The 25,718-nt window shown below is 40.4% G+C and overlaps 2 protein-coding genes across 2 annotated transcripts; both read left to right on the forward strand.

Moving 5' to 3' along the window:
• Window positions 1-209: 209 nt before the first annotated feature.
• Window positions 210-2,259, forward strand: TMEM139 (transmembrane protein 139). The gene is made up of 2 exons (XM_032184037.1): window positions 210-457; window positions 1,854-2,259. Exons 1-2 carry the CDS (start codon window positions 210-212, stop codon window positions 2,257-2,259), a joined length of 654 nt encoding a protein of 217 aa, XP_032039928.1.
• A 3,318-nt stretch (window positions 2,260-5,577) lies between these two features.
• Window positions 5,578-23,823, forward strand: CASP2 (caspase 2). The gene is made up of 10 exons (XM_032208276.1): window positions 5,578-5,797; window positions 10,077-10,244; window positions 11,895-11,970; window positions 14,237-14,331; window positions 15,885-16,061; window positions 16,978-17,106; window positions 17,545-17,635; window positions 21,331-21,480; window positions 21,574-21,683; window positions 22,294-23,823. Exons 1-10 carry the CDS (start codon window positions 5,648-5,650, stop codon window positions 22,426-22,428), a joined length of 1,281 nt encoding a protein of 426 aa, XP_032064167.1. The 5' UTR covers window positions 5,578-5,647; the 3' UTR covers window positions 22,429-23,823.
• Window positions 23,824-25,718: the final 1,895 nt, after the last annotated feature.

A 25,718-nucleotide genomic window follows, 5' to 3' on the forward strand; every position in this document is an offset into this window, starting at 1 on the left:
TAATATTCCATCATGAGAACATACAGTCTATAGCTGCCTGTTCTCATGATGGAATAAACGTGCATGTATGTTATTTTGGTCGTGATACTGGTAATGTGTTTGTATAGCCACATTTCAACCTGAAAAAAAATATTTTTATCTTCCACAGATGTCTGTCCCCTTAACTGGTTATCCGTTCTCAAATGTCTGCTACCACCACCCATACTACCATGTGGTTAGAGTCACACTGGAAGAACATCCGCCAAGCCTTGTTGCTTCTTTTCACTGCTGCTCTTCTCATTGGGGTCACCATGCTAGCCATTTCATCTAACATTAACCCAATAGGCTACTTCTTCCTAGGGGTAGGTGGAGTATGCCTGATTGGTTATTTGCTGAGCGTGTTTGTTGAGTGTTACTTGAAGAATCGACACCGACATGACACAAATGAGATACCTCCAAACAGACAAAGCCAAGCAGGGTAAGCACCAACTCAGTTATTCCTCTGTGACTCACTCTCTCTCTCTCCTTAAAATCATTTTGTTTTGCTGCCCTTCCACTAGGGAATCAAACACAGAAACCAATTCAGAAGACAAAAGGTTTTTTAGGTTGTTTTCCTTCATTACTCTGGTATAGCTTACAAATGTCTGTGCTATGAATCTCCTTTATCCTGTCCAATACATATTTTCTTCCTCCTGGGAACTGATTCACTAACTATTTCCAAGGTTACCAAGGTTAAACAGATCAGGCCTAGTTTTATCTCCCCTTGAGTAATCAAGTCCTGCCGCCAATGAGTCAGACAAGGAAAAAGAAAAAATGCTGAGGTAATACTGAATGTTAGCTTGGTTTAGTTCTATAAACCTGACCTCCGAAGCAACTGTTCTTTGGCAAACTTTTAAAAAAGAACCTGTAACTGGGTGTGTTTCCAGTCTTCAAAACACAATTTCACATTAACAGGATCTGATTTTGAGAGTCTCTGAATACTCACATTGCTTTTTGGATTCATGCATGTTTGCAGGTTGCACTTTATCACCTAATTCACCCACAATCTGTGTACTATAGTTGAAGAGTTTGTTTATGTTTGCTTCCTTGTCACTATAATCCAGACAATCATTATCCAGCTGCATAATTTGCTTGATGTTCTGAAATGTACGGTGTTGTAAGAATGCAAAAATGTTATTGTGTTTATTTTTAGAAAGATTAGAGAGAAATAAATTCTGTAGTTGTCATTGATAGTTTTGGAGTATTCTAAAAGTAAACTAGTATCTATTTATTTGAACATATGTCCTAAAAGGGAAAACATTTCTAAAGTAACAATTTTCTCTGCAGACATTCTTCTTAAGACAGGATAGCAAATCCTTGTTTAAATGAAATGATTTATTTTTCTCCACTTACATTCTTAAATACTGATGAACGTTGAGCTAATGTGTTAAAACAGAGATAAAAAGCAAAGTCTTATTTTATTCAGAGAAATAACTAGTAATCAGTAACTCCTTGTAGTAAATTGTCACTGCTGGCACATTTTAAACGAGTAGATATCAAGCTAAGCCTAACACATTGAATTGAACAGTGTGTTTTTGTTTTTGCTTTTGTTTTGTTTTTTTTTTTAACTTATTCTGGTGAGTGTGGGAAAATGGTCAGATAAGACACTCTCTAGACTAGGAAGCAAGGTATTAAGCTGGCTGGATAAGTGAACTGATGCAATAACAGAATATGACATGCAGTAATACCACATGAAATATCCTGCCTCAGCTCCATCTACTGATTCTAGCATGGCCCCTATTCTACATTATTCAAACTACAAGCCTCTACATGAAAAATAAAATAAAAAATCAGTAAAATAATCAGTGTAACTGACATTCTGCTTTTGTGCATAGGGTGAATGCTGCCTATGAAGCACCTACATACGAGGAGGTGATGACTATGTCAGTTCCAGCGATATGGACAATTGCATCCAATCCAGGCTCAGTGCCCTCACCATTGAGTGAACCCCCCCCTTACAATGTAGCTATTGAATCACCTGCCCAGGAAGAGACTGTGATGGAAACCCTCAGGGTCTCAGTGGCACCAGACACAAGGAGCACCTCTGAGACAGACACAGGCTCCAGGATGCACTTGCAGCTGGTGCTGCCCCCAAGATTGCGATTTACTTCAGACATCCATGAAGTGAAAGGTACTGCAGACAGGGTTGAGCCATTGGAGCCGCTCACTCCTCCACCTGCTTATGAGATTGCCATCAACGATGAGGTCTTTGAAGATGTCTTCCAGCCCTCCACAGTATGATTAATTCCACCTTCTATGAAGGCAGGACCAAACCCCCACCAGGCTGAACCTCATGGTTCTCCTGGAGGGAAGGTGAAAGAGCTGATTTTTTTCATGCCTCACACGGGTGAAGTTTGTCTTATCATTCCTTGAACCAGAGCTGAACTACAGACATAGTATCTACATTCACTACAAACTTTGCACAATTTACATATATACAGTGCAATACCATGATGCTTCATCTTGGCACAAAATAAGCAAAGTCACTGAAGAGAAAATTGCGTGACATACAGCAACAACCGAAACTGGAGATATATCTTTATGGGGGAGAAGAGCGAATCATAAGGAAAGACAAGCTGCCTTGGAAAGGGGAGGAACAGAAACAGCTCTGAGTAGTTTCTGCCTGTGCATTACTGTTTGCCTGTGCATTACTGTTTGCCTGTGCAAACAGTATCACTGAGAGTTTTGTGATAATCAACCACCCTAACTTTCCTATTGAGAGACTGAGACTGCAGTTCCCTGATTATAAAAGTTTTGGCAGCAACACAAATTTCTGATCTGTGCTGCTTGTTGCTACGCCTCTGCTGCACTCACACCACATCCTCAGTTGTGCTAACCTTGAGAGGAGGGTGGCTGTATGCATTTGGAAGCTGGCACTACCTAATACCTATCACTTTGCTGCCAACCAGCTCGAGGTTGAAAACCTCACAGCAGTTGTGGCCTTATGAAATGACATGTTATTTATAATGTTCTCATCCTACACTGCCTGCAGGTGATGAACATAAGGAAGACACCACCATTTTTTATTCCAGTGAGAGGTCAACAATGGAACACATATACATACCCTCTGCCTGGAGGTTTGGGCCGAGAAGAACCTCATTAAGTTCAGCAAGGGCAAGCACAGGGTCCTGCACCTAGGAAGGAATAACCCCAAGCACCAGTACAGGCTGGCGGGTGACCTACTGGAGTGCAGCTCTGCAGAGAGGGACCTGGGAGTCCTTGTGGACAGCAGGCTGACCATGAGCCAGCAATGTCCCCTGGTGGCCAAAAAGGCCAATGGGATCCTGGTATTCGGAAGAGTGTTGCCAGCAGGTCAAGGGAGGTGATCCTAACCCCTCTACTCAGTCCTGGTGAGGCCACACCTGGAGTACTGAGTCCAGTTCTGCACTCCCCAGAACAAGAGGGACATAGAACTACTGGAGTGAGTCCAGAGGAGGACTACGAAGATGCTTAGAGGACTGGAGCACCTGTTGTACGAGGACACTCTGAGAGAATTGGGCCTGTTTAGCCTGGAAAAGAGAAGACTGAGGGGAGACCTCAGCAATGTATATAAGTATCTGAGGGGAGGGTGAGGACGGAGCCAGCATCTTTTCAGTTGTGCCCAGTGACAGGACAAGAGGCAATGGGCACAAACTGAAGCATAGGAGGTTCTGGCTCAATATGAGATGGCAGTTCTTTATTGTGAGGGTGACAGAGCACTGGAACAGGTTTTCCAGAGAAGTTGTGGAGCCTTCTTCTCTGCTGGAGACATTCAAAACCCACCTGGATGCCATCCTGTGCAATGTGCCAAGGGGTTGGACTAGATGATCTTAAGAGGTCCCTTCCAACCTCATCCATTCTGTGATTCTGTGGACCACCAGTTTTGACAGCTGTACAGGAGGGCTTATTACTCTGTTATAGTACTGGCCCAAAGAGATCACTTGAGATATTTTGTCATCACAACAAATGTTTGTGTAGAAAGGTCAATACTCCAAGTTCACCATAACCCCATGCATAGGCATTTCTCTCTGGTACCTGGAGAGGGGCAGTCTGTCTGTCAAGGCTGTGACTGTAGCAGAGAGCACCTGAGAGTAACAGTCACAAAGCACAGGTGGTCTTCATCTTGACAGTTCTGGTTTGGAGCCAGGTTCTAGCTTTCATCAATTAGTGATGCTGTTCAGTCTTTTAAAATGGGCAAGTTAAACTGTTATGCCCTATTAACCCTGTTAAAGTAGTTTGCAGTAAGCAAAGAGACACTCAAGTCCGGTGAATGTCCAAATTAAAAGACAAGAAAAAACAAACATGGTCATCCAGATCTCCTTATGACTGCAGGCAGCAATCATCACAGCATTGTTTCATATGTGTACATCATTTTTAACTCATATCATAGGCTAAAAGCAAGTAAATTATTTCTTATTGTTTGATTCTTTATAGATGAAAATATTTTGTATGTTGTTTATTAATAAACAAGACTACATAAAAACCGAGTGGCATTGTTCACTTTTCTTCTCAAAACATGTATTTCACAAAGCCATGATTTATACCTGTTTACATTATGCTTTTTTGATAAACTTAGCTTAGAAAAAAAAGTGATGAGTTCAATTTCTAAGTCTACATGTGAATCTCTTTATTACCATTAATGATGAATCAGTTATGAAACCTCTGTCATAAAACCAATATGAGACAAGTTTGCTGATGAGGTGATTTTTTTTTTTGGAAGTCAATCATTTTCTGCATGTTTCAGAAGGTGTCCTCTGCTTCCTGCATCTGCAAAAGAACAAACCACAATAAACAACAATACAGGTATATAACATGGGAATAGAGTTACGCCTAAGGTAGGCAGCCAGGACTTCTCTGTGTCAGGAAGAAATTCAGTTGACCGGCACAGATAAATAGCCAAAAGAAAGACAAAAAGAAAGCCACCAGTTATGAACACTAGGGTTTTGTTTTCTTTATCTCTTTCAAGTATCATCTGTACGGCCTGCGTGCTACTTTTCTTCCTTTTTTTCTTACTCAACGCTAATTAAGCCCTTTGCTTTTACTTCTGCTGCAACGCATTAATAACAAAAGCGCTAAAATAGAAGGGGAAAAAAAAAAAAAAAAAAAAAAAAAAAAAAGGATCACAGAACTGGTATGCTTGCAAAGAAAGCACACCCGTTAATCCCGATCTGCTGACGAAACCCCTTCCGTTAACCCGATCTTGCTCCGACTCGGGTTTCTCTGCCCCCACCAGGCGCTCTGGGACCCCGTTCCCCGGGGGCCAATTTCCCCACAGCCCTTCCCGCGCTGCGGGCAGCACGCACGCGCCGGCCCGTGAGGGCGCGCCAGCCGGCGCACGCGCACGGCGAGGCGCAGGGGCCGGCGGGCGGGCGCGCGCAATGCGCAGGCGCCGTGACTCGGTGCCGTTTGAATCTCTGGGCCCGCGGCGCGCTCGGTGACGGGAGCGCGGGAAGGCAGGAGCGCGGGAAAGGCGGGAGCGCGGGAAAGGCGGGAGCGCGCGCGCGCGCTGCGCGGCCTCGGAAGCCGGCGGTGGGAGGGGGAGCGCGCAGCTCCCCGGCAGGGCCCGTCGGGGCGGGTGCTGGAGGCCTCTTCCGCCGCTTGTGGAGCGTGCTCCTGCCCGGGGAGGCCCCTCCTGGGGCATCCAGGTAGGATGCTGGGGGCGTGCGGCATGCAGCGCTGTCACCAGGAAGCGCTGAAGAAGAACCGGGTGATGCTGGCAAAGCAGCTGGTCCTGAAGGAGCTGATAGAGCACATGATAGAGAAGGACATCATCACCGCCGAGATGATGGAAATGATCCAGGTAGGCGGCTCGCTGCGCTGTCAGCTGTGTTTCTGCCCCAGCCCCGTGCCCCTCCGGGCAGTGGCAGCACAGCAAAACTACTGCCTGTGCTCTGCTGCCTGTGTTTTGTTGTGTGATTACGCGTGGAGAGCATGCACCAAACAGGTAGGGCTTGTTTGCAACATGCACAAGAACTGTAAGTTACTTTGGGTGATGTTGATTTTGACTGAAATTTAATAAACTGCTAGTTTGCATGCTCGCATGTAGTTGCAGTAGACTGTTCTTCATGAGTCTGTTCGTATCTTCCAGCCCTTTGTTGTTATTTTGTGCTTCTCTCTTCTTCTTCTTCTTTTTTTTTTTTTTTTTTTTTTTGTAAAGGCAGAAATACTACCAATTTCCAAAATAATCCCGTAGGAGGAAATAAATAAACGTATTATAAACAAGTATGTTCTGGCACTTGCACGCCTTTCACATTCTTCAAGTACTTCATGTCTTTTTGTAAATTTCATGAAGAATTTTGCATGACCCAAGGCTCTAAAGATGACAAATATCATTCATAAGCTTTTGTTGCTTATGCTGAGCAGTGGGTACTTAGGAAAAGAAGTCATTAGAAGTGGGTTGGGATAGGCCCTAGGCGTACAGTAATGCACTGAAGACTGCAGAAAGGAGATGCAGGTCTTCAAAGAAAAAGGACACTGATGGTAATGACTGCAGGTGCAAGTCAAGTACATCCTAAGGGTCATGTAAGCAACCGAGAGGTTCTTTGTCAAGTAAGGTTGATGGTCCTGTCTTAAGAACAGATTCTGAAAAATAAGAATGATGAGCTGTTTGCTGGGTGCTACTGCAGATGGTACAAACCTGAGACTGACAATGTTTTTGCAAGGAATAAGGAAAAAACTTTTTGATGAATTTTGACTTGGTGTACACCAAAAGATAATCTGAAATTCTTTGAGACACATCAAGGATACTTGTGCCAAGTCGTGGCAGTTGCAAGCAGTCTTACCTGAAGTAGCTCCTATTCCTAGTGAAAGAGGACAAAGACAGTAGGAAGGTGTTGAAAGTCAAAGGGTGACTCAGGAACTTATAAAGTATGGGTGGTTACTAGAGATGCTCAATTGCTGACCTGCAGTTAGTCACTGGAGGAAAAAAAAAAAAAAAAGTCCTCTCAAAGTCAGTATAATGACAATGAGTCTCTTAGAAAATCCTGCTCTAGTCAAGTTGTTTTAAACTAAGACAGAGAGGAAGATTACGGGAATCTTCCCTTCTGGATATAATAAGGAAAAGAAGATGCAGAGATACTTACTAATGGATAATCAGTTAGGAGAAAGTTTTTTAGGATGGAAAAGTCAGGTAAATAGTACACTTTCTACACAAAAGTGAGAGCTTAGATGTACATGAATAGAAATAGCAGCCTGATCAAGAGAACAGAGTGACTTAAACTACTGTTGCAGGATATGAAGCTGGAAATTACAGCAAAAACAGAAATTTGACAGGGGCAAGAGGACAACATTCACAACTGAAACAGTAATGCTGCAAAGTATGCATTGCACTTACAGGATAGAAAAGACAGGAATGTTTGCAGAATAGTACTATTCGTTAGAATGCAATAGATGAATAAAAAGTAACAGGCATTTAAAGAAAAGATCTGAGCCAAAAAGCACTTTGTCCTTTTTTTTTTTTTTTTTTTTTTTTTTTTTCTGGAGTACTTGAATTTGCAATTGTGTGACACTCTCTGGCTTAAATGTGTGCTAAGGTCTTAGGAGAACTGTTAGGCAGACTGTTCTTGAAAATGCATCATAACACTAACTGTCACGCACCTTTGTGGAAATAGCAGGAGAGGAATGCCATTGACAATAGAGCATAGGTTTTCCTGGATTTGTCAGTATCTAATTTCTATGCACACCTTACCCCACTCAAAAAAAAAATGTCATAGAATGAAGATCTAGATAAATAATTGTTTTAAATTATCTTGTCTTTAAAAAAAGAATATGCTGGTGATATCTTTCTTTGATTTAAAATAAATGGAAGAATAAACAAATTGGTTCTGGAAATATCTTAAATAAACAAACTTTTGTCATCTAAGGGAAGTGAAATAAACCAAAGAGCTAAGGGAGGTGAAAGAAGCATGGAATTTAGAATTACAGAATGGTTTGGATTGGAAGGGACCTTTAAGATCATGTAATTCCAGCCCCTCTGCCACGGATAGGGACACCTTCCACTAGAGCAGGTTACTGAAAGCCCTGTTCAACCAGGCCTTGAACATCTCCACAGATGGGGCATCCACAGCTTTTCTGGGCAACCTGTTCCATTGCCTCACCACCTTCACAGTAAAGTATTTCTTCCTAATACCTTATCTAAATCTACCCTTTTTCAGTTGAAAGCCATTACTAGTTGTCCTATCACTACACTCCCTGGAAAAGAGACCCTCTCCTGCTTTCTTGTAGGCCCCCTTTACGTACTGAAAGGCTGCTATAAGGTCTCTGCAGAGACTTCTCTTTGTCAGGTTCAACAACCCCAGCTCCCTCAGCCTGTTTTCATAGGAGATGTGCTCCAGCCCTTTTATGATCTTCACGGCTCTCCTTTGGTCTTGTTATAATACCTCCATGTCCTTCTTGTGCTGGGGGCCCCAGAGCTGAACGCAGCACTCCAGATGGGATCCCCTGAGTGGAGTAGAGGGGGGAGAATCACCTCTCTCAACCTGTTGGCCATGCTTCTTTTGATGCAGCCCAGGATATGGTTAGCTTTTTGGGCTGCATGCACACATTGCCAGCTCACGTTGAGCTTCTTAGGACCCAACAACCTCAGGCTCTTCTCCTCAGGGCTGCTCTTGATCCATTCTCCACCCAGCCTGTATTTGTGCTTTGGATTGCCCCAGCTCCGTTGCCGGACTTTGCGCTTGGCCTTGTTGAACTTCATGAGGTTTGCACAGGCCGAGCTCTCAACCATGTCCAGGTACCCTCTAGAAGCCTGTCCCTTCCCTCCAGTGTATCAACTGCATCACACAGTTTGGTGTCATCAGCAAACCTGCTGACGGTGCACTCGATCCCACTGTCACCATCAAAGATGTTAAAACAGTGCCGGTGCCAATACTGACCCTGAGTATCACCACTCATTACTGACCTCCACTTGGTCATTGAGTCATTGACCACAAATCTTTGAGTGTGACAATCCAGCAAATATAGACTTGATTTTAGTAAGAAGTTCGTTAAGTAATGAAAGGGACAGAACACTGAAGTCCAGGGACATTGTTGATACAAAAATAAGAGCTATTAGCCAATCATGAATGAACATAGCTTGAAATTTTAGTAGTAACATTAGATCAAAAAGATTTTGCATTATCATTCCAGTGCTGCAGGACAAAAGCCAAACTGCTTTGAAGAACAAGCTGAATATATTTTATGAAAGAAAACATAATGGTGCGAAAGTCTAGTGCAGCATAGGATTTACACATGTGCCTTAAAGTGATTTGTCTGATTTTCCTATGATTGCTCACGCAGTGTTAGTGTTTGGTTCTGTGTAACTCACCAGTCACTTCGTATCATTTAAAAAAATGAAGAGATCTTGGATCACAGTGATAACTTTAAAAATGGAAGGTCAATTCCATGGAACCCATAAAACGTACTTTCAGTAGCCAATATTTTAGTATGTGATGTTTCAGTTTTCTACACAGGAAAGGCTTTTATAAATCAGACAGTTTGTTAGCAGATGTTCTGCTAACATGCTAAAAATTAGAACTTCCTGTGAATGTTTTACAGAAATGTAAATTTAATTTTTGATTGTTACTTTTTCTTGTATACTACCATATATTGCTTCATTTGTATAAATGTAACACATTATACATATATAGTGTCTTTCTGGAATTGACTGTGTGAAATAAATATTTTCATTCACACTCTCCAAGAGATTTGTGTATTAGTGCCTGAGACCATAAACACATTGAACAGTAGTGAAAACGGGTTCTGGACTTGGTGTATTGAAAGAGGATAAGCAGCTACTATTCAGACAGTAACTGGAAGTAAGAGGTTAGAGAGAACAGGGTGTATTACTGTGTGTGGAAATGTATGAATTGTTGGCTTGCTTCATTGTCGTATGCTCTTCCCCTTGAGATAGTGGGAACAGAGGGGTGGGAGTGAAATCAGCTAGGAAAAGCTGTAAAAAAGGATATAGCACAGCAAAGCATGGTGACAGGATATTTACATGACGGAAAAAGACTGAGTTGTTCTGAAGCTTAACTGAAATGAAAATGAATTGTGTTGGCATGTTACTTTGAGTGTTGGATTTGTTTCTTCTCTGGATCTAGGCCAAGTCTGGGAGCTTCAGCCAAAACGTGGAATTCCTCAATTTGTTGCCCAAGAGAGGCCCTTATGCCTTCTCAGCCTTCTGTGAAGCTCTACGAGAAACCAAACAGCAGCATCTGGAGGAAATAATCTTGAAGACAGAATCCAACCTAAGCAATGGGATTGCACAGGTATGTCAGTTTTAAAAAATAAAATGGATGGGCTGCATTTGGGGTTGGGTTGGGCACACAGGCATTTTTTTCAAATGTTTAGGAAAAATGCTTATAGTGGAAAGGATGCGGTTTAGTTACAAACTGAAACTTGCAGTAGCCTTAGAATAAAAAGGTAGTGAAAAGAATTTGAGATGAAGATAAGTTTCACGCAGAAGCAGAGAATGGTTGAGGTTGGCAGCAACCTCTGGAAGTCATCTGGTCCAATCCTCCCCCTTACAACAAGTTGACTGGGACCATGTCCAGACAGGTTTTGAATATCTTTAAGGAGTGAGACCTCACTACACCTCTGGGTAACCTGTGCCAGTGCTCAGTCACCCAGCTGTGTCGGGATGTTCAGACGGAATCTCCTGTGTTCCAGTTTGTGCCCATTGCCTCTTCTCCTGTGTGGACACCACTGAAAAGAGGCTGTTTCCTTTCAGATATTTTTGCACATTGATAAGGACTCCCTGAGTCTTCTGTTTTTCAGGCTAAGCAGTCCTAAGCCTTTCCTCTGATGAGAGATGCTCCAGTCCCTTAATCATCTTTGTGGCCCTTTGTTAGACTCCCTCCACTATGTGCATGTCTGTCTTGCACTGGCAAGCCCAGAACTGGAAACAATACTACAGGTGTGGCCTCACCAGAGCTAAGTAGAAGGGAAGGGTCACCTCCTATCTAATCTGCTGGCAAGACTCCTAATGCAGCCCAGGATACTATTAGCCTTCTTTGCCACAAAGGCCCATTGCTGGCTCATGTTCAGCTTGGTTTCTATGAGGGAACCCAAGGCTTTTTATTCAAAGCTGCTTTCCAACTAGTCAGCTCCCGGCATATGGGATTGTTCCTCCCCAGGTGCAGGATTGTGCACTTCTTATTAAATTCCATGAGGTTCCTGCATATTCCTACGTTTAACATGTTCTTACTGATGTGTCATCAAGAACACAAAAGCTGCATTATTTTTTTTCTCTAGAATACTTTAATTTAGTGTTCAAAGATTTTCCAAGTAGAAAGCTACTAAAAGACAGTCTTCTCTGCTGAAGGGAGGGACTTCCCTTTCCTAATTTTGTTATCTTTATTTTCACCTTTTCACCATCTGCTGTTGTTAACACCAGACTGAAGGAAGAATTCAATAAAGATTCAGTATTCTCAGTGCATTGAGAAGGATGGGAACTCTCAGTAAGCATGCTTTATACTGAGGAAGAAAGACTAGATACTTCTGAGCAGAGATGTTGCCTTATCAAAATTTATAATTTATTAGACTAGGCAAACGATGAAATTTTGAAAGCAACCAAAAAGAGGAGTCATGGAACAAACCAAGTTTTGGCAAAAATAAGAGTAAGGTGTCCCAGAATGGCATTTGGGTAAAAGTAAAGATGAGCAAAGACAGGAAGGAATTTTGCAATAACAGAAGGTGCTGCTGTTATCTTCTCATAATCTGTTTTATTTGGATGTAAACCGTAGTATAGTGTTTTATGTTAAATTGTATGTAATATATATTGAATATATTACAGCAAGTCATATATGTGTATGTAAATACCTATATCTTTTTTCAATGACACCTACAGCATTGTACCGTAGAGAAAAAAATAGATGTCTTTTGCTAGTCTTTTCATGGATTTATTGGATGTCTTGTAGCTTGAACACTTTTATGGATCAGATCTACCACTCCCTTCAAGTGAATCATGTAATTCAAAGAAGCCACGCTGGATTGGTGAGTCACACGTTACATCATGAATACCTGATTGGCTATCTGGTTGGTTGACTTTAATTTATTAATACTCTCTTATTTCAATTTTAGAAATAAGCTTGCCACCACTTTGCTCATCCTCGGAATACAAACTTGTAAATGAATTGACTACATTATGATCAGATGCAAGAGGCAGAAACAGGCTGGAAAATTATATTTAAATAGCATAGTGGAAAGAGAACCTAATTAATTCTAGTCAGCTTCATTTATTCTTACAGGAAATTTAATTGCTTAAATAGAATGTGTCAGTTGTAAAATTTTAGATCTTCAAGGGTTTTCTTTTTCATTTAAATTTACAATAGAGTATAAGTGAGCTAGAGCTGTGGAAAGATACTGATTATTGACAGTATTCCATAACTTAGACTTTCTTCTTAACAAATTATTTTAAGGTGGTATGTAAGGTGGGCCCAACACAGACTGCTGTAGCTTCCCATTGAATTCAGGAAATCAACTTTTCTTTATCAAGAATTTGTGACTTACGTCAGGAAACTAGTTGTTGGAATGAATCTCCTTGTTAGTTTTTATATTATATCTGGTAACACCTGAAGAGTACTCATGCATCCTAACCACAGCTTTAACAGTGTGCTGGTTATTAGGAGCTTTCTCTGGTATTAAAGAACAGGTTTCAAAGCTTTTTTTTTTTTTTTTTTTAAATCTACAAAGGGTATAGTTTTTTTTATAGAGCATTGTGGTGGTGATTTTACCCAGATGGGCAGCTGAACTCCACCATGGCTGTTCTTTCACGCCCCTCTCCTCAGATGGAAAGGGGCAGAAAAGACAATGAAAAGGGCTCAGGGGTTGAGATAAGGGCAGGGATATAGATCACTCAACAATTACTGTCATGGGCAAAACAGAACCAGCATAGGGAAAGTAATACCATTTATTGCCTATTACCAACAAGCTAGAGCAGTGAGAAACTAAAAGCCAACAAAAACCACCTTCTCCCCTTCCACCCTCTTCTATGTCCTCTGCCTGAGCAGCACAAGGGAATGGGTGCTGCCCATGTGTCCCCCCATGGGATTCCATCCTTCCTGAACTGATCCCTGCGCAGGCTTCCCTCAAACAGCAGCTCAAGAACTGCTCCCACACGGCTCCATACTATGGGGTCCATCCCCCAGGAGCAAAGTGCTCCAGCACGGATCCCCCATGGCAGCTCCCCCCAAACCTCCTGCTCCTGCGTGGGCTCCTCTCCACAGGCTGCAGCTCCAGCCTGGGGCCTGCTCCTGCGAGGGCTCTCCAAGGGCAGCAGCATCCTGGGCATCTTTTCCATTTCTTAAATATACTTTCACAGAGGTGCAAACAGCGTGGCTTAATTGGCACAGCTGTGGCCAGCAGCAGGTCCCTTTTGGAGCCAGCTAGAGCTGGCTTTTATCTAACATGGGACAACTTCTGGACTCTCCTCACAGAAGCCACCTGTGCAGCCCCCCACTACTAAAACCACTACCAAAGCCCCCCACTACCAAAATCTTTCCACATAAACCCAATACAAGTACATGGTCCTCCAGCTGGGAGAACCATGACTCAAAATTCTGAAAAAAGGATTTCAAGAGACCATGAATGTATTAGCTCAGTTTATTCAGGACAGGGGAAAGAATGTCTATAAATGGCAACTAGTTAACTCTCATTCCTTTTATCTGCTGCTGACCAGAGGCAAAGGCAGATAAACTAAAAGAAAAAACAAGAGTGTTGCACTTCATGGAAATTAGAAATGTCTAGTTTGATCACTGTTGTACCTGTTCAGCATAAAATGTGAAATAGAATTGTATCCAGTGAGAATGGGAATCTTTTATGGAAAGAAAAAAACTTTTCTATTTTAATATTTCTAGTAATCATCTTCTAGCTCATCAACCTTACTGGGAAATGGATGAGATACTGTACAAAATGACAGAAAAGCACACTGGTCTAATTTTAGATATAAACTGTTTTCACACTCTTTAGAACTAAACTTGATAGACATTACATTAACCCACAAATGAGACGGAAAATTAAAATTTGTTGCCAATTAAAAATACAATAAATAGGTGTACCGTACCAGTATGTTTTTTTTTTTTCCTGTTGTGTTTCATTGTGTGAGTACAGTCCCTGATGAAACAAAATCTTTAGACATATGGATAGAATAATACAGGAATGTTCCTGTAGACAGTAATAAATATGTACTTATGAATATGCAAATTACTACCTTTTTAGTTAGTATTTTTGTTGTTGTTATTGGCATTTTTGTTTTGCATAGAACCAGTGGAGCATTCTTTGGATAATGGAGATGGTCCACCGATTCCTCCTGTGAAGCACTGCACTCCAGAATTCTATCATGATCACCAGCGCTTGGTAAGTAGTTGACAGAGGAAATCTCTTTAAAATGTGAGGTATTTGAATATATCAACTGAACATGTACTACTTACAACTGAGTTGAAACGTACTTCATTGGGATGCAGATTAGTGTTACGCTCTTGCTGTAACTGAGAGCTCTTACCAATCACATTTGATTTGATGTAGTTCTCATTTACAAGTGATAAGAAATTCTGAGAAGTTCTGTTATTCTGTACAAATCTCTTTCTCTGGGTTTTGTTTATGAAGAACTTCATGGAATGCCTTCTGTTCTGTTGCTCTGTGCTTGTAAGCTGTCTATATTACTACCTCATATTTATTTGTTTGCATCCCCATCTACCTTCTCTTGTGTTCTGTGTGCTGACACACTCTGCAAATGTCTGCACAATATTAGAACTGTTTTTCAGTACACTGTCACAATCTTTGCTGTTTTAATTGCTAACTGTATTGGAAAATGTCTCCTTAGGCACAAAAATTAGATCAGAGTTCTGTGCAGCCCTGGATAGAACAACCTGAATTTCTAATCCTTTTCTCTAGCTGCAGAAGTTATGTAGATAGTTGTAGTTACTTTCTTGTTTGTTCTGTTCGTCAAGCATAGGTTGTGGTGATGGTACAGGCTTAAGGAAAACTAAGCATTTCATATAATAGGGCAGACGCTTTACTAGGGTTACACTACATGCTAATGCTTAACGTTTCTGTTAAAGGCTCTATGTTGTCACAAGGCAAAGCAGGTTTTGTTTTGCTTTATTTAGGTTTCCCCAACAGAAAGTTACAATTTGGCAACATCAGTGTGAGCCTAATTCACCTCTTTTTATATCTGTGTCTGTTTACACCCTATTTGATATGGTCCTTCAGTATTAAAATTTACTTCCAATTTAGGTCCTTCAGTATTAAATTTACTTCTGGATTACAGGGATTTGCTATTGCTATTTACTATTGGTTTGTTGTTAGAGTGGGAGAGGCAAGCTTGTTTTGAAGACACCCTTCCTAAATTAGCTCTTTTCCCTACTAACATTTTTTGACATCTTCATAACTTTGAGAACCAGCGATTCATTGTCCCTTTCTGCTACCATTATGTTCACATGGTATTTTGTATCTCTACTTGGTCCCAACCAAATTTAAGAAATGTTAGCTCAGTCTTTCCTAACGTTGTGCTAGGCCTTCAATGGGTATGATGAAAATATGTGTGGTCCTACTGGTGTGTGTGTGAAAGAAGGAGAAAAACGTTAGCAAGAGTTAATTCACAGTATGAAATGTGTAAGCTGTGTTCCTTTTAAAATAAGAAATAAGGGAAGGTATTACAACATGTTATTAATAGTTTTGTAAGATCATCAGTTGTGGAGTCTTGCAGAAACAGTTGCCTTTGAAACCCTTTGCAATATAAACATTTTTATGTTAAACCACACTTTTTTGACCTCTACCATGCCTTCTCAAAGTAGAAATCCTGCATATTCTTAGTAATCAAGCTAGGACATAGGGCTTAGTGTTCTACTCTGAGACTATATTATTTCCTTGTATAGTCTAAATTCACCAATTTTAAATCTTCTTCTCAGGCATATAAACTGATATCGGAGCCCCGAGGCTTAGCACTTATTCTCAGTAATGTCAATTTCAATTGTGAGAAGGACTTGGAGTATCGCTCAGGTGGAGATGTGGACTGTACTTCCCTGGAGCTGCTTTTCAAGAATCTTGGGTATCAAGTGACTGTCTTTCATGATCAAAGTGCAGAGGTAAGGGGGATCCTAGTACTTCACAAACAGTATGGCTGAGTTTGTAGCTGTTACATGAGCATCTTAAGAAGTCTGCTTTGGTCTAGCTAAGCTTGATCAGGAAGACATGAGTAGTCACTTTTGAATAGAAAAGGAAGCTAAGTGGGATGATATCTGCTAGCATACCAAAAATAAGAAACTTGGAAGGCAAAGGAGTCACCATATATCAAATAGGATCACAAAGGACCACAAGAGGTACTGCCTTTGTAGTGTGAGGTGCAAGAATATCTAGACCACACCTGCCATGTGTGTTAATACTGAGAATGAACAAGCTCCAGTTTACTCTAGGTAGCCCTTTCCAGTGTTCTGCTGTCCTAACAGTTATGGTTTGCAAATATTTAAGTGGTACAGAACCTGTTAAAGAGTGTTTTATTCAAGAAGGCAGTGTTTACAACATTCTGAGTCTTCCACACCTGCCACATTATCATATTTCCTGAAGTTTTCTGCCTTAAATAGTTGAAGTGTTTTGATCATATTTGAATGTCTAAAGTACCAGAATATGTATCTGTTAAGATGGTCCAATATCCCAGCCAGACTCCAGTGTCAGTATAAAACCTGTGTAAAGTATCACTTGCTTTCTCCTGTGTTAAATCCACATATACCAACTCTGGTATTTGCTTTTTCCCCCTCTTGGACAGTATGGAAAAGCAGAAGTCCTAAGTTATTCCTACTAAACAATGTTATACTTAGGACTGAACAATGCACAAACGAAAAAGAACATTTTGCTATTTGTTATGAAACAGATGTCTTTTGTCCTGTAAATCTGATGTATGTAGTTTATTCTGTAACTGGAGGGCCATTTTTATTTTTCCCTTCACATTAGCCCATTTTCCCTGTGTAATTCTGGGAAGGATTAAGCATTTTTTCTCTCTTCCAGGAAATGCAGAGTGCATTGGAGAGATTCTCTAAGCTGCCAGATCATCGAGACGTGGATTCCTGTGTAGTAGCTTTACTTTCCCACGGTGTAGAGGGTGGAGTTTATGGAACTGATGGCAAACTGCTACAGGTATATTACTTTGTCCTGTTGTGTTGTAGGTTACATCTTGGAAAGTAAAAATGGAAGGAGAAAAAAAAGAAAAGGAAAGTGAATTGGTAGGGAAGCTGAGGATTTACATTTTTAAAAAAGCAAAAATAAGAGCTTGTGGGAAGAAAATGGCAGAGAGAGCTATGAGAAGTCTGTAAGATAAGGAATGACATAGATATATGCCAGATAAGAAAGTTATTACCCTATTCTCTCTTCCTGTTACATGTACTAGGTAGAGCGCATGATCTCAAACTAATAGGAGCTTGGGGTGCAGTGGATATTTGTCACAGAGTTAGTAGATAAAGGATAAAATATCGAGAGCAGTGAGGTAATAACTAAAATACAGGGAAACAAGGTGACACTGAGTTTGGCTCACAGAAGGCTGCAATAAAGAATACTTAGCTTTTTTGCTTCTCTCAGTTGCAGGAAGCTTTCCGGCTCTTCGATAATGCAAACTGCCCATATCTCCAGAATAAGCCCAAAATGTTCTTTATTCAAGCCTGCCGGGGAGGTGAGTGCCCAAATACTGGAAGCCATGATTTGGCATGCCATTAAGGCTCATTTTACACACACACACCCTCACATTCAACTTGCTGTCAACTCTCCTCTTTGCTTCTCTCAGGTGTAAGTGGGATCCATATTCACCTCCCTCTGCCCTGCTGCTGCCACTGCATCTGTTGCTCTGTAAGTGTCTTTTGCTCTGCATGAGGTGTGTGCATTGACTTGCAGACCCCAGAGCACCTCAGATGTAACGCTCTATCACAGCCCACTCATATATTGAAACTTTCTCTTGCTACATCTGCAATAGGGGGAGTGGGGCTTACGGTGCATCAAATTACAGCACAGCATGGCGTGGTACACTAGCACTGGAGTCTTGTCTGAATACTTGTCTTTCACTTGATCCTGGATATGTTGTCTCTTGTTTTGTTGTCTCATGAGCTATCAAAGTTAGCTGTTACTTGCTTTTTTTTGTTTTGTTTTGTTTTCTTTTACAAATGTCCTTTCAATCTTTTTTTCACATACTGTTGTGATTATAAAATTGTTCTCTTAATTTGTTCTTTTATCACTCTTTATGTTCCTATTGCTTTTTTCTTAATTTTGCTATTCATTTTTCTTCCTGTTGTAACTAAACATATGTCTATAACAAACTGCTTTTCAGATCTGATAATGGCCAAATTTTTCCCTAAAGTGGACTTAAAAGGATAGCTGTGAAACCACAAGTGCTCCAAAGAGAAGTTCTGTCTTAAAAAGCTTTGTTTTTTTCTCTTATGATAGAAAAGTTCTCTTTTCTAACAAGTATGCGTTTTCCCCTTCTTGTTTTTTTGGTTTGTTTGTTTTTAATTTTCTCTGTTGTTTTTTTTTTCCATTTTAAGCTGAGCTTTATAGTTTGTCCTCTAGGCAAGAGCATGTTTCCTTCACTTATTACCATATTTCATCCTAATATGGGAAAAACTATAAAGCCTAGGTAAAGTATCAAAAATATTTGAGTATATTTGAGTATCAAAAATATTTGATTCTTTAAGCATTTGGGAATATTTAATGTGCATCTTTACACTATGTATTCAATGCATTTCTTTTCCTTATGTTATTGAATGTTTAAATAATCTTGAACAAATGTGAACATGCAGATTCTTAACAGTATAGAAATAAGTGTAATAAGCCAGAATTGAGTGCTGACCTATTAGGTAACTAGGTTTATTTGACTGTAATGTTACTATAATGGATCTGTTCATGTTAAGACATCTTGTTTGGCCTTCTTCTTCCCCAAAAAAAAATTAGGAAAGAGTGAGAAGCTTGCTATGCAGAATGCTGCAGAACTGGGATATTGCAATAGGCAAAGGACTGAGACTTGAGCAAATGAAAGGGGAAAAACAACTTTATTTTATTTAAATACATTTTTTAACCCCATGTGTAAAGCTTGATTAATAGTCAGAGAGGAATACTAGTTATGAAGCAATTGAGCTGTCAACAAAATGTATGCCTTTTGATGCTCGCATTTAAAGGTTAGACTGGGCAATGCTGCTTTAAAAAAAAAAAAAAGGAAAAAATGTATTTAAAAGGCTGTCCAAGTAGTGTGGACAAGTAGTAGATTAGTAATCAATACCTCTATGCTTTGCAAGTTAGCTGAAACCAGTTGAAGTAAAATGAGAAATGCAGAGGATATTTTTCCCCTAACTATATGTAATAAGCCTCATCTTTCTTCTATTAATGACATATGAAAAAATGCAGATAAAGAAGAGTTGATACGGTCTACTTCATTTCCAAAGGACCTTTGGAGGGAGTCTACTAAAAAATTGTAGTCCAGTTACTGTCATGGATCAAAAAACAATGGTGACAAAGATCAGTGAGAAAAGATAACTAGTCAGATTTCACCATTACATCAACTGAGGCTTTAAAGCTGTTTAGTATCTGTTTAATATAGTTGGTTCATCAAAGTGAAGAACTGTGATAAATATTGACAAATGTGCAGTTGGCAATTATTGCAATCAATTGGGAAAAGTGAAATCTAGGAGCTTGAGAGAAATTTAAACAGATTGGATCTGTTTGGATAGCAGTTATTGGTGATATAAATTAGAGCTTGAATATGCAAAGTAATATATTGACATAGTTAATGCTTTATACTTTTTAGTTACATTAGTAAGTTGATTGGAATGATGTTTGAAGACATGCATAAAGAAGACCTCTAATTCTAGATTTTTAATGAAAAAAATTTTGATTTGATACACTGGAATATGGAATGATGATAGCGTGAATAATACAGCTTGACTATAAAATTACCTTCTTATCTGAAGTAACATGCTATAAACAGTACACTGAAGTTTTAAGATCACATAGAACAAAAATGGATTGGAGAAGAGTGATAAAAGGCATGGGGAAAAAGTGTGGTTAAAAATGGAAAAAAAAAAAATGCATTGCTATCTTAAAGAGAGGAGGAAGAAACATAATGGAGTACTCACTAAATTTTGAGCTAGGGAACCATAATCATAGACTATATGTAGCCTTTTTTTTGTAATTGCCTATGTAGACAATTACACTTCTCCTGCTGTTGTTTTCATTTTGGAGGAAAAGAAGAACCATCTTGCTGCATTATGAACTGACCATCTCCTGTGTGTGTTTACAAGATGCAACTAGTGCCACTGCCTGTAAAAGGGTTAGAAATCCAAACACTTTTCTTAGGTACAACATAGCAACAGAGACCTAGCGCTATCATAACAGGAAGGCCTCTGAAATGGATGCTTATGCTTCCTAGATCTAGAATCTAATTCACACTGTTAGGAAGTAAGTAGAGCAGTAGATTTTTGTCTTATAATACAAGAACAAAAGGGCAAAATTACATAGAAAGCCTGTAAAAATGTAGTTTTATTTTTCTTGCAACATAGCTGGACTCTTAATGTTATTGCCACTATTGTTAGTCTAGATTACAATGGAAAATCTGTATCATGTAAACAAACAATTGAGACTATCTAGAATTGTCACAATACATATTAGTGAATCCTAGAAAGGGTATTAAATGTTTTCCAGGTTTTAAAGTCTATGTACTGTAGATGTCTGTCTGTAGTGTTTGGAGTCAAAATATTTTTGTATTTTCCTATTACACATATTATGGTTTTGATTGAAGCAAATGGTATTATAGTCAGGATTTTGAAGGTGAGATATTTGGTCAATGTTTTCTTGGAGTTAAACCATAGCAACTAACGTTACAGCTCTTGTTTGCATACTGCAATAAGTAGGTACTAAGCACTGCAAACTAGACTAGTCATTTTTTGAATTTCTAAGTTAGGCAAAAGTTGAAAATAGAAGCTTTTAGGGCTAGGTATCAAATCCTTCCACCGATCATGAAGAACTCTCAGAAATTTCTTTACTTTGCCAATTATCTATATTAATCCGCATGGGAAAGAAGAAAAAAAATCAATTGCTGTGTAGACTATCAGTTGCATTATACTGAACAAGTTCAGCACTTGTTGGTGTCTGTGCTAGTTTGTGCAGGAGAACTTTCAGATGAGTTTTTAAAACAGCTGAAAAAGCTAACTGTTCACACAGAAGCTTTCAGCTTGACATTAGTTGTGGCGTTGCTGACAGGGGCCCAAAAGTAAGGAAAACTACATCCAGTAATTTCTTCAGATAATTTCTTCTTTTCTTATAATTTATCTTTTTCCTTCTTATTTGTTGTCCCTCACACCCTTCCCCTCCTTCTTCCCCCCCTAGATGAGACAGACCGGGGAGTGGATCAAAGAGATGGTAAAGAACGGTCAGATTCCCCAGGCTGTGAGGAAAGTGATGCAAACAAGGAAGAAAATGTCAAGCTGCGTCTGCCTACATGCTCAGATATGATCTGTGGATATGCATGTCTGAAAGGTAATGGGGAGAGGCACTAATTCTTAGAGATTAAGGAGTTTATATGTGTCTGTCTTCCACAGGAACTTCATTGTATACGCTCTTTGTTCTCAGGCACTGCAGCCATGCGAAACACCAGACGTGGATCCTGGTATATTGAGGCACTCACCTCTGTGTTTGCAGAGGACTCCTGCGACACTCATGTGGCTGACATGTTGGTGAAGGTGAGATATAATGCCTTTCCACTCCCACACTTACCTGGTTTCTGAAGAACCTTCTGTTGCTTCAGCTTGCTAGAACTAATATAATCTTTAAGTAAGTGTTGTTGCTTCATTCATAGCAAAATTATTACTTCCTTTCCCATTTAAATATGTATTTATATTCAATTCCACATCAGTTTAATCAAAGTAAAAATGCAGTGTTTGACTCTTCCCATTACACTTGTGTGGCCACGTGATGAATTTAGGAGGAGAATTAATCTGACTTGCCAAGCACTACTTTTCTTAGATAGAAATAGTATTTTTTTCAGGTGGATTTCATTGCCTGAACTGTCTCGGTACGTAGCAGCCAACATTTGTACTTACATAAGGGAAAGATTTAAGAAAATGGGAGGACAGAGTGAAGACTGCAGTGTGACCACAGTAACTTGAGCTACTGTGAAACTGCACCCCAGTTCTTTATCCTTCCTGTAGTTTAGAAAACTGGTATACCAGCAACTAATTAATAAGATAAGCAGAATAATTTGCAAGTAAGGAAAGCGATGATACTTTCCTTACTTCCATTTTCTTAATCCTTACAGTCACTTTTTTTTGTTTGTTTTAATCTTATTTTTAGGTGAATAGACAAATCAAGCAACGAGAAGGTTATGCCCCAGGCACAGAATTCCACCGCTGCAAGGAAATGTCAGAATATTGTAGTACACTCTGTCGCGACCTTTACCTATTTCCTGGTTATCTGCCAGGCAAATAACCCTGCCAGCTCCACTTGAAGAGAGATACTGCCAAAACTGAACTCTCAGTATGGATGTCTATGTTTCTATTCTTACGGGCTGTGGCATCAGATGCCCAAGCAAGGAACGCATCTTTATGTTTGGCCAGACCAATTATTGATGTCCTTTTCTAAGATAATTTAGCAACTCTTTGTAATCTGATTCAGTTCAGGTTTTAAAATTCTAATATTCTGATTTATTCCATATGTATGGACATTGTTGAAAACAGATCAGCATTGCAACTAGGAAAATGTGGGAACATCCTTTGGAATGAGACATAAGGACATTTGTTAGAAATGTGAATGCAAAAAGGGAAACAGACTATTCATACCAATTTTGGAAAAGATAAGTATTTTTAAAAGGAAAAAGTTTCATAAAATGCTACTTATGCTTTTATTTTTATTTTTTAAGTACTTTCTGCCTGGTTCTTCATGCATGACAGTCAGGTTCTGTGTACATTAGAGAAGAACTCTGTAGCGAAGGAGAGTCCTTCTCTCTAAAATGGAGTGTTACTGTTTTCAGTACTTGACATTTACCACTACTACCGTCTTGATCACTGTAAGTCTATTTTTGTGCATTTTTTCTGTAGTCAGGTTATCAAGAGAACTCTAGAAGAGTTATGCAAGACATCCTGGGTTATTAGAAAAACAAATGGAAATCCAGTATTTCTCATACAGATGAGTCTCATTAAAATGCCCCAGAAATAATTTTGAATCCAGAAATTCTAGATTAGCTCACCGTAGTCCAAGTGGAAACAACTGTATAGAGTATTACTTTTGATGATTTTGTTTGCTATAGTACCTATATGCCACAACAGGCATAGCATTCAGACACTTCACCAACTTCTCAGGAGTCTATAAATTGCACTGTATAACTGAATCCCTGAAATCCTACAGCTTTATGGAAAGGGATCTCTTTTAATGAAAATATTCAAGGCAGCTCTTTACAGTCTAAGCATGTTGCTTATATTATTGGTCACTGCAGTCTGTTTCCCTTTCATTTAAAAGGGTAGAGTTTCACATTAATACCCTGATAAATGAGTTTTCAGCTATGATCATTTTAAAGCTGTTTGTTTAGCTAATATTGTTTGCAAAGTGTCATTTCAACTGGTCAGTCAGAAATGTGCTATAATCCAAAACTTTGTCTGGAAGTTTCCTATTCATTCTCTTCATACTGTAATTTGCCTCTTGCCTATATCCAGGTGCAGTTACTCCCATGTGATGTAATGGTGGGAGGTGGGCATTAACATTTTCTGCAGTAGCTTAAAATCTGATATACTGCGTTATGTATAGGCTACAATCTGTACACTTGAGTCCCTGTCTTCTCCATTCTGCAGCAGTAAGTTAGCATAGTTCCTGGAGTATTCTTTATGTGTGTGTTGGTTTTTTTTTGTTTGTTTGTTTTTCTTTTTTGTTTTGTTTTTGTTGTGTTTTTTTTTTTTTTTTTATCTTTCTTTGAGGATAGAATTATGAATAGAAAGCACAAATAGATATGAAGGGAGGCGGGAAAATTAGGCATGTGCTTTTTTATTGTTCTGCACAGGAAAACAAAGGCTGTGTTTTCTCCAGCTAACAAAGGTGTAGCACTAATATGAATCTTGCACTTACCTTACACACAACATGTGATAAACAGAAGAAGAATCATACCTGCCAATTGTTGCCTTAGTCTGAAGATACCACTATAGGGCCCTGCAGCTGTACCTCCCTGGTGTAGAAACACTTCCTTCCTCAGTGCTCCCTCTTTGAAATGGTGCAATATTTTACAGATACGTAAATTGACAAAGCAGTCCACTCTGGAAGCTTAGATTTCTGTAGGATTGCATCAACATGCATTATCACTGCCACTTTCTTATATACTTTTTGTATACTTGTATTTTACTGCCTTGAGGTGTCAAAATAAAGAATTCTTGTTTGATTAATTAATCTGTGCAGTATCTTCCATTTGGAGAGCTGTACCTCTATGAAGAAATGGAACTTCTGTGTAAGGAGAATTTTGCATAATTTCATAAGATAATACCTCCCAGAGGTACTTCTGAACTCTCAGGCAGAATCCTGCTTCTTGCTAGCTGGATCCAGTATGGGCTACTTGTTACGTTTGGCAACAGCTGAACTAAGAACTTAATAAATCGATAAAGATACATGAGATAGAACCATCAATTATGAGGCTGATATTGTCATTCAGCACGTAGAATACTTAGACTGGGTAAGCCAGGGGCTTGGTGTTCCGGAAGGAAGAGTTGATGCCAGAAGGTTTCCAGAAAAAAAAAAGGGGGTGTGGGGGAGAGAGGAGAGAGAGAGTCTTGGAAAGAGGAAGGACCCAAAAAGGAGGTGAACATAAGAACTGGAGAAAAAATCCTGAAAGTGTTGGGGAAGATCCATGGGCTCAGAGCTGCATGGAAACTAGTGTGAAGGGATGCCCGGAGAGCTTGACCCATAGTGGCCAAAACTGGTAACTCCAAGTAGCTGTGCAGCACAGAGCTAACGCAGCTTTCTGGCCCTCCTTTAGAAATAAACAGTGATCTCTTACTGCTGGGAGTTGAGACCTAGGTAATGCACCTGGGGGGAGCTAGTGTGTGTGTATGTAAAATAAGAAGATTAAAGTCCCATTCTTGTTAGCTCAAAAAAAAAAAAAACTATCCATACCCACTAAAGTGGTATTTGAAGAGCCATTTGCTGAGGCGATCGGCTCCGGGGCAGACGTGTTCTGCAGCGGAGCAGGGGACCGAGGCGGGCAGGGCTTTTTGTCCGGCATCGAGGCCACTCGGGGGAGCCGCCGGAACCCGGCTGTCCTCGCGAGGGAGGCTGACGAGGCGAGGGCGGAGCCAGCAGCGCCCCCTCCCAGGCTGCTAAAAGCTGCCCCTAGGGAGCGCGAGCGACCAGGAGCGCGGCGAACAGGACGGGCAAACAGGGCGTGGCACGTCGAAGGGCGTGGCAGTTTGCGCGGGCAGGACGAGCGGGGGGCTCATCGTCGCTCTGTTGCAGCTGCCTCTCCCTTCGGTGCTTGTAACCTGCTTGCGTAGAACCTGACCATGGTATCGACCAGGCAGAAAACCGTGGCCTCCGCATCTCGTGAGGCATCTCCAGCCACGGTCGCCAGTGTGGCTACTCAGACGGAGGGCTCGGGGAAACACGCAGCCGTCCAGGTCCTGGGCTGCAGAGTGTGCCCCAGCCTTCTGTCGGTCTCTGACAGCAGTGGTGGGTATGCCTGTGGGAGGTGTGCCCAGATTGAAGAACTGCTCAGCCAGGTAGCGGAGCTCCGGGAGGAGGTGAAC

Source organism: Aythya fuligula, chromosome 1, assembly GCF_009819795.1.
Source record: "Aythya fuligula isolate bAytFul2 chromosome 1, bAytFul2.pri, whole genome shotgun sequence".
Taxonomy (NCBI): domain Eukaryota; kingdom Metazoa; phylum Chordata; class Aves; order Anseriformes; family Anatidae; genus Aythya; species Aythya fuligula.

Bases quoted from the DNA above. Each gene is read 5' to 3' on its own strand.
- TMEM139 (XM_032184037.1), top strand. From the start codon at position 210: ATGTGGTTAGAGTCACACTGGAAGAACATCCGCCAAGCCTTGTTGCTT. The intron at 458-1,853 runs GTAAGCACCAAC...TTTTGTGCATAG, and splicing joins AACAGACAAAGCCAAGCAGG to GGTGAATGCTGCCTATGAAG.
- CASP2 (XM_032208276.1), top strand. From the start codon at position 5,648: ATGCTGGGGGCGTGCGGCATGCAGCGCTGTCACCAGGAAGCGCTGAAG. The intron at 14,332-15,884 runs GTAAGTAGTTGA...TCTTCTTCTCAG, and splicing joins ATCATGATCACCAGCGCTTG to GCATATAAACTGATATCGGA. The intron at 17,636-21,330 runs GTGAGTGCCCAA...TTCCCCCCCTAG, and splicing joins TATTCAAGCCTGCCGGGGAG to ATGAGACAGACCGGGGAGTG.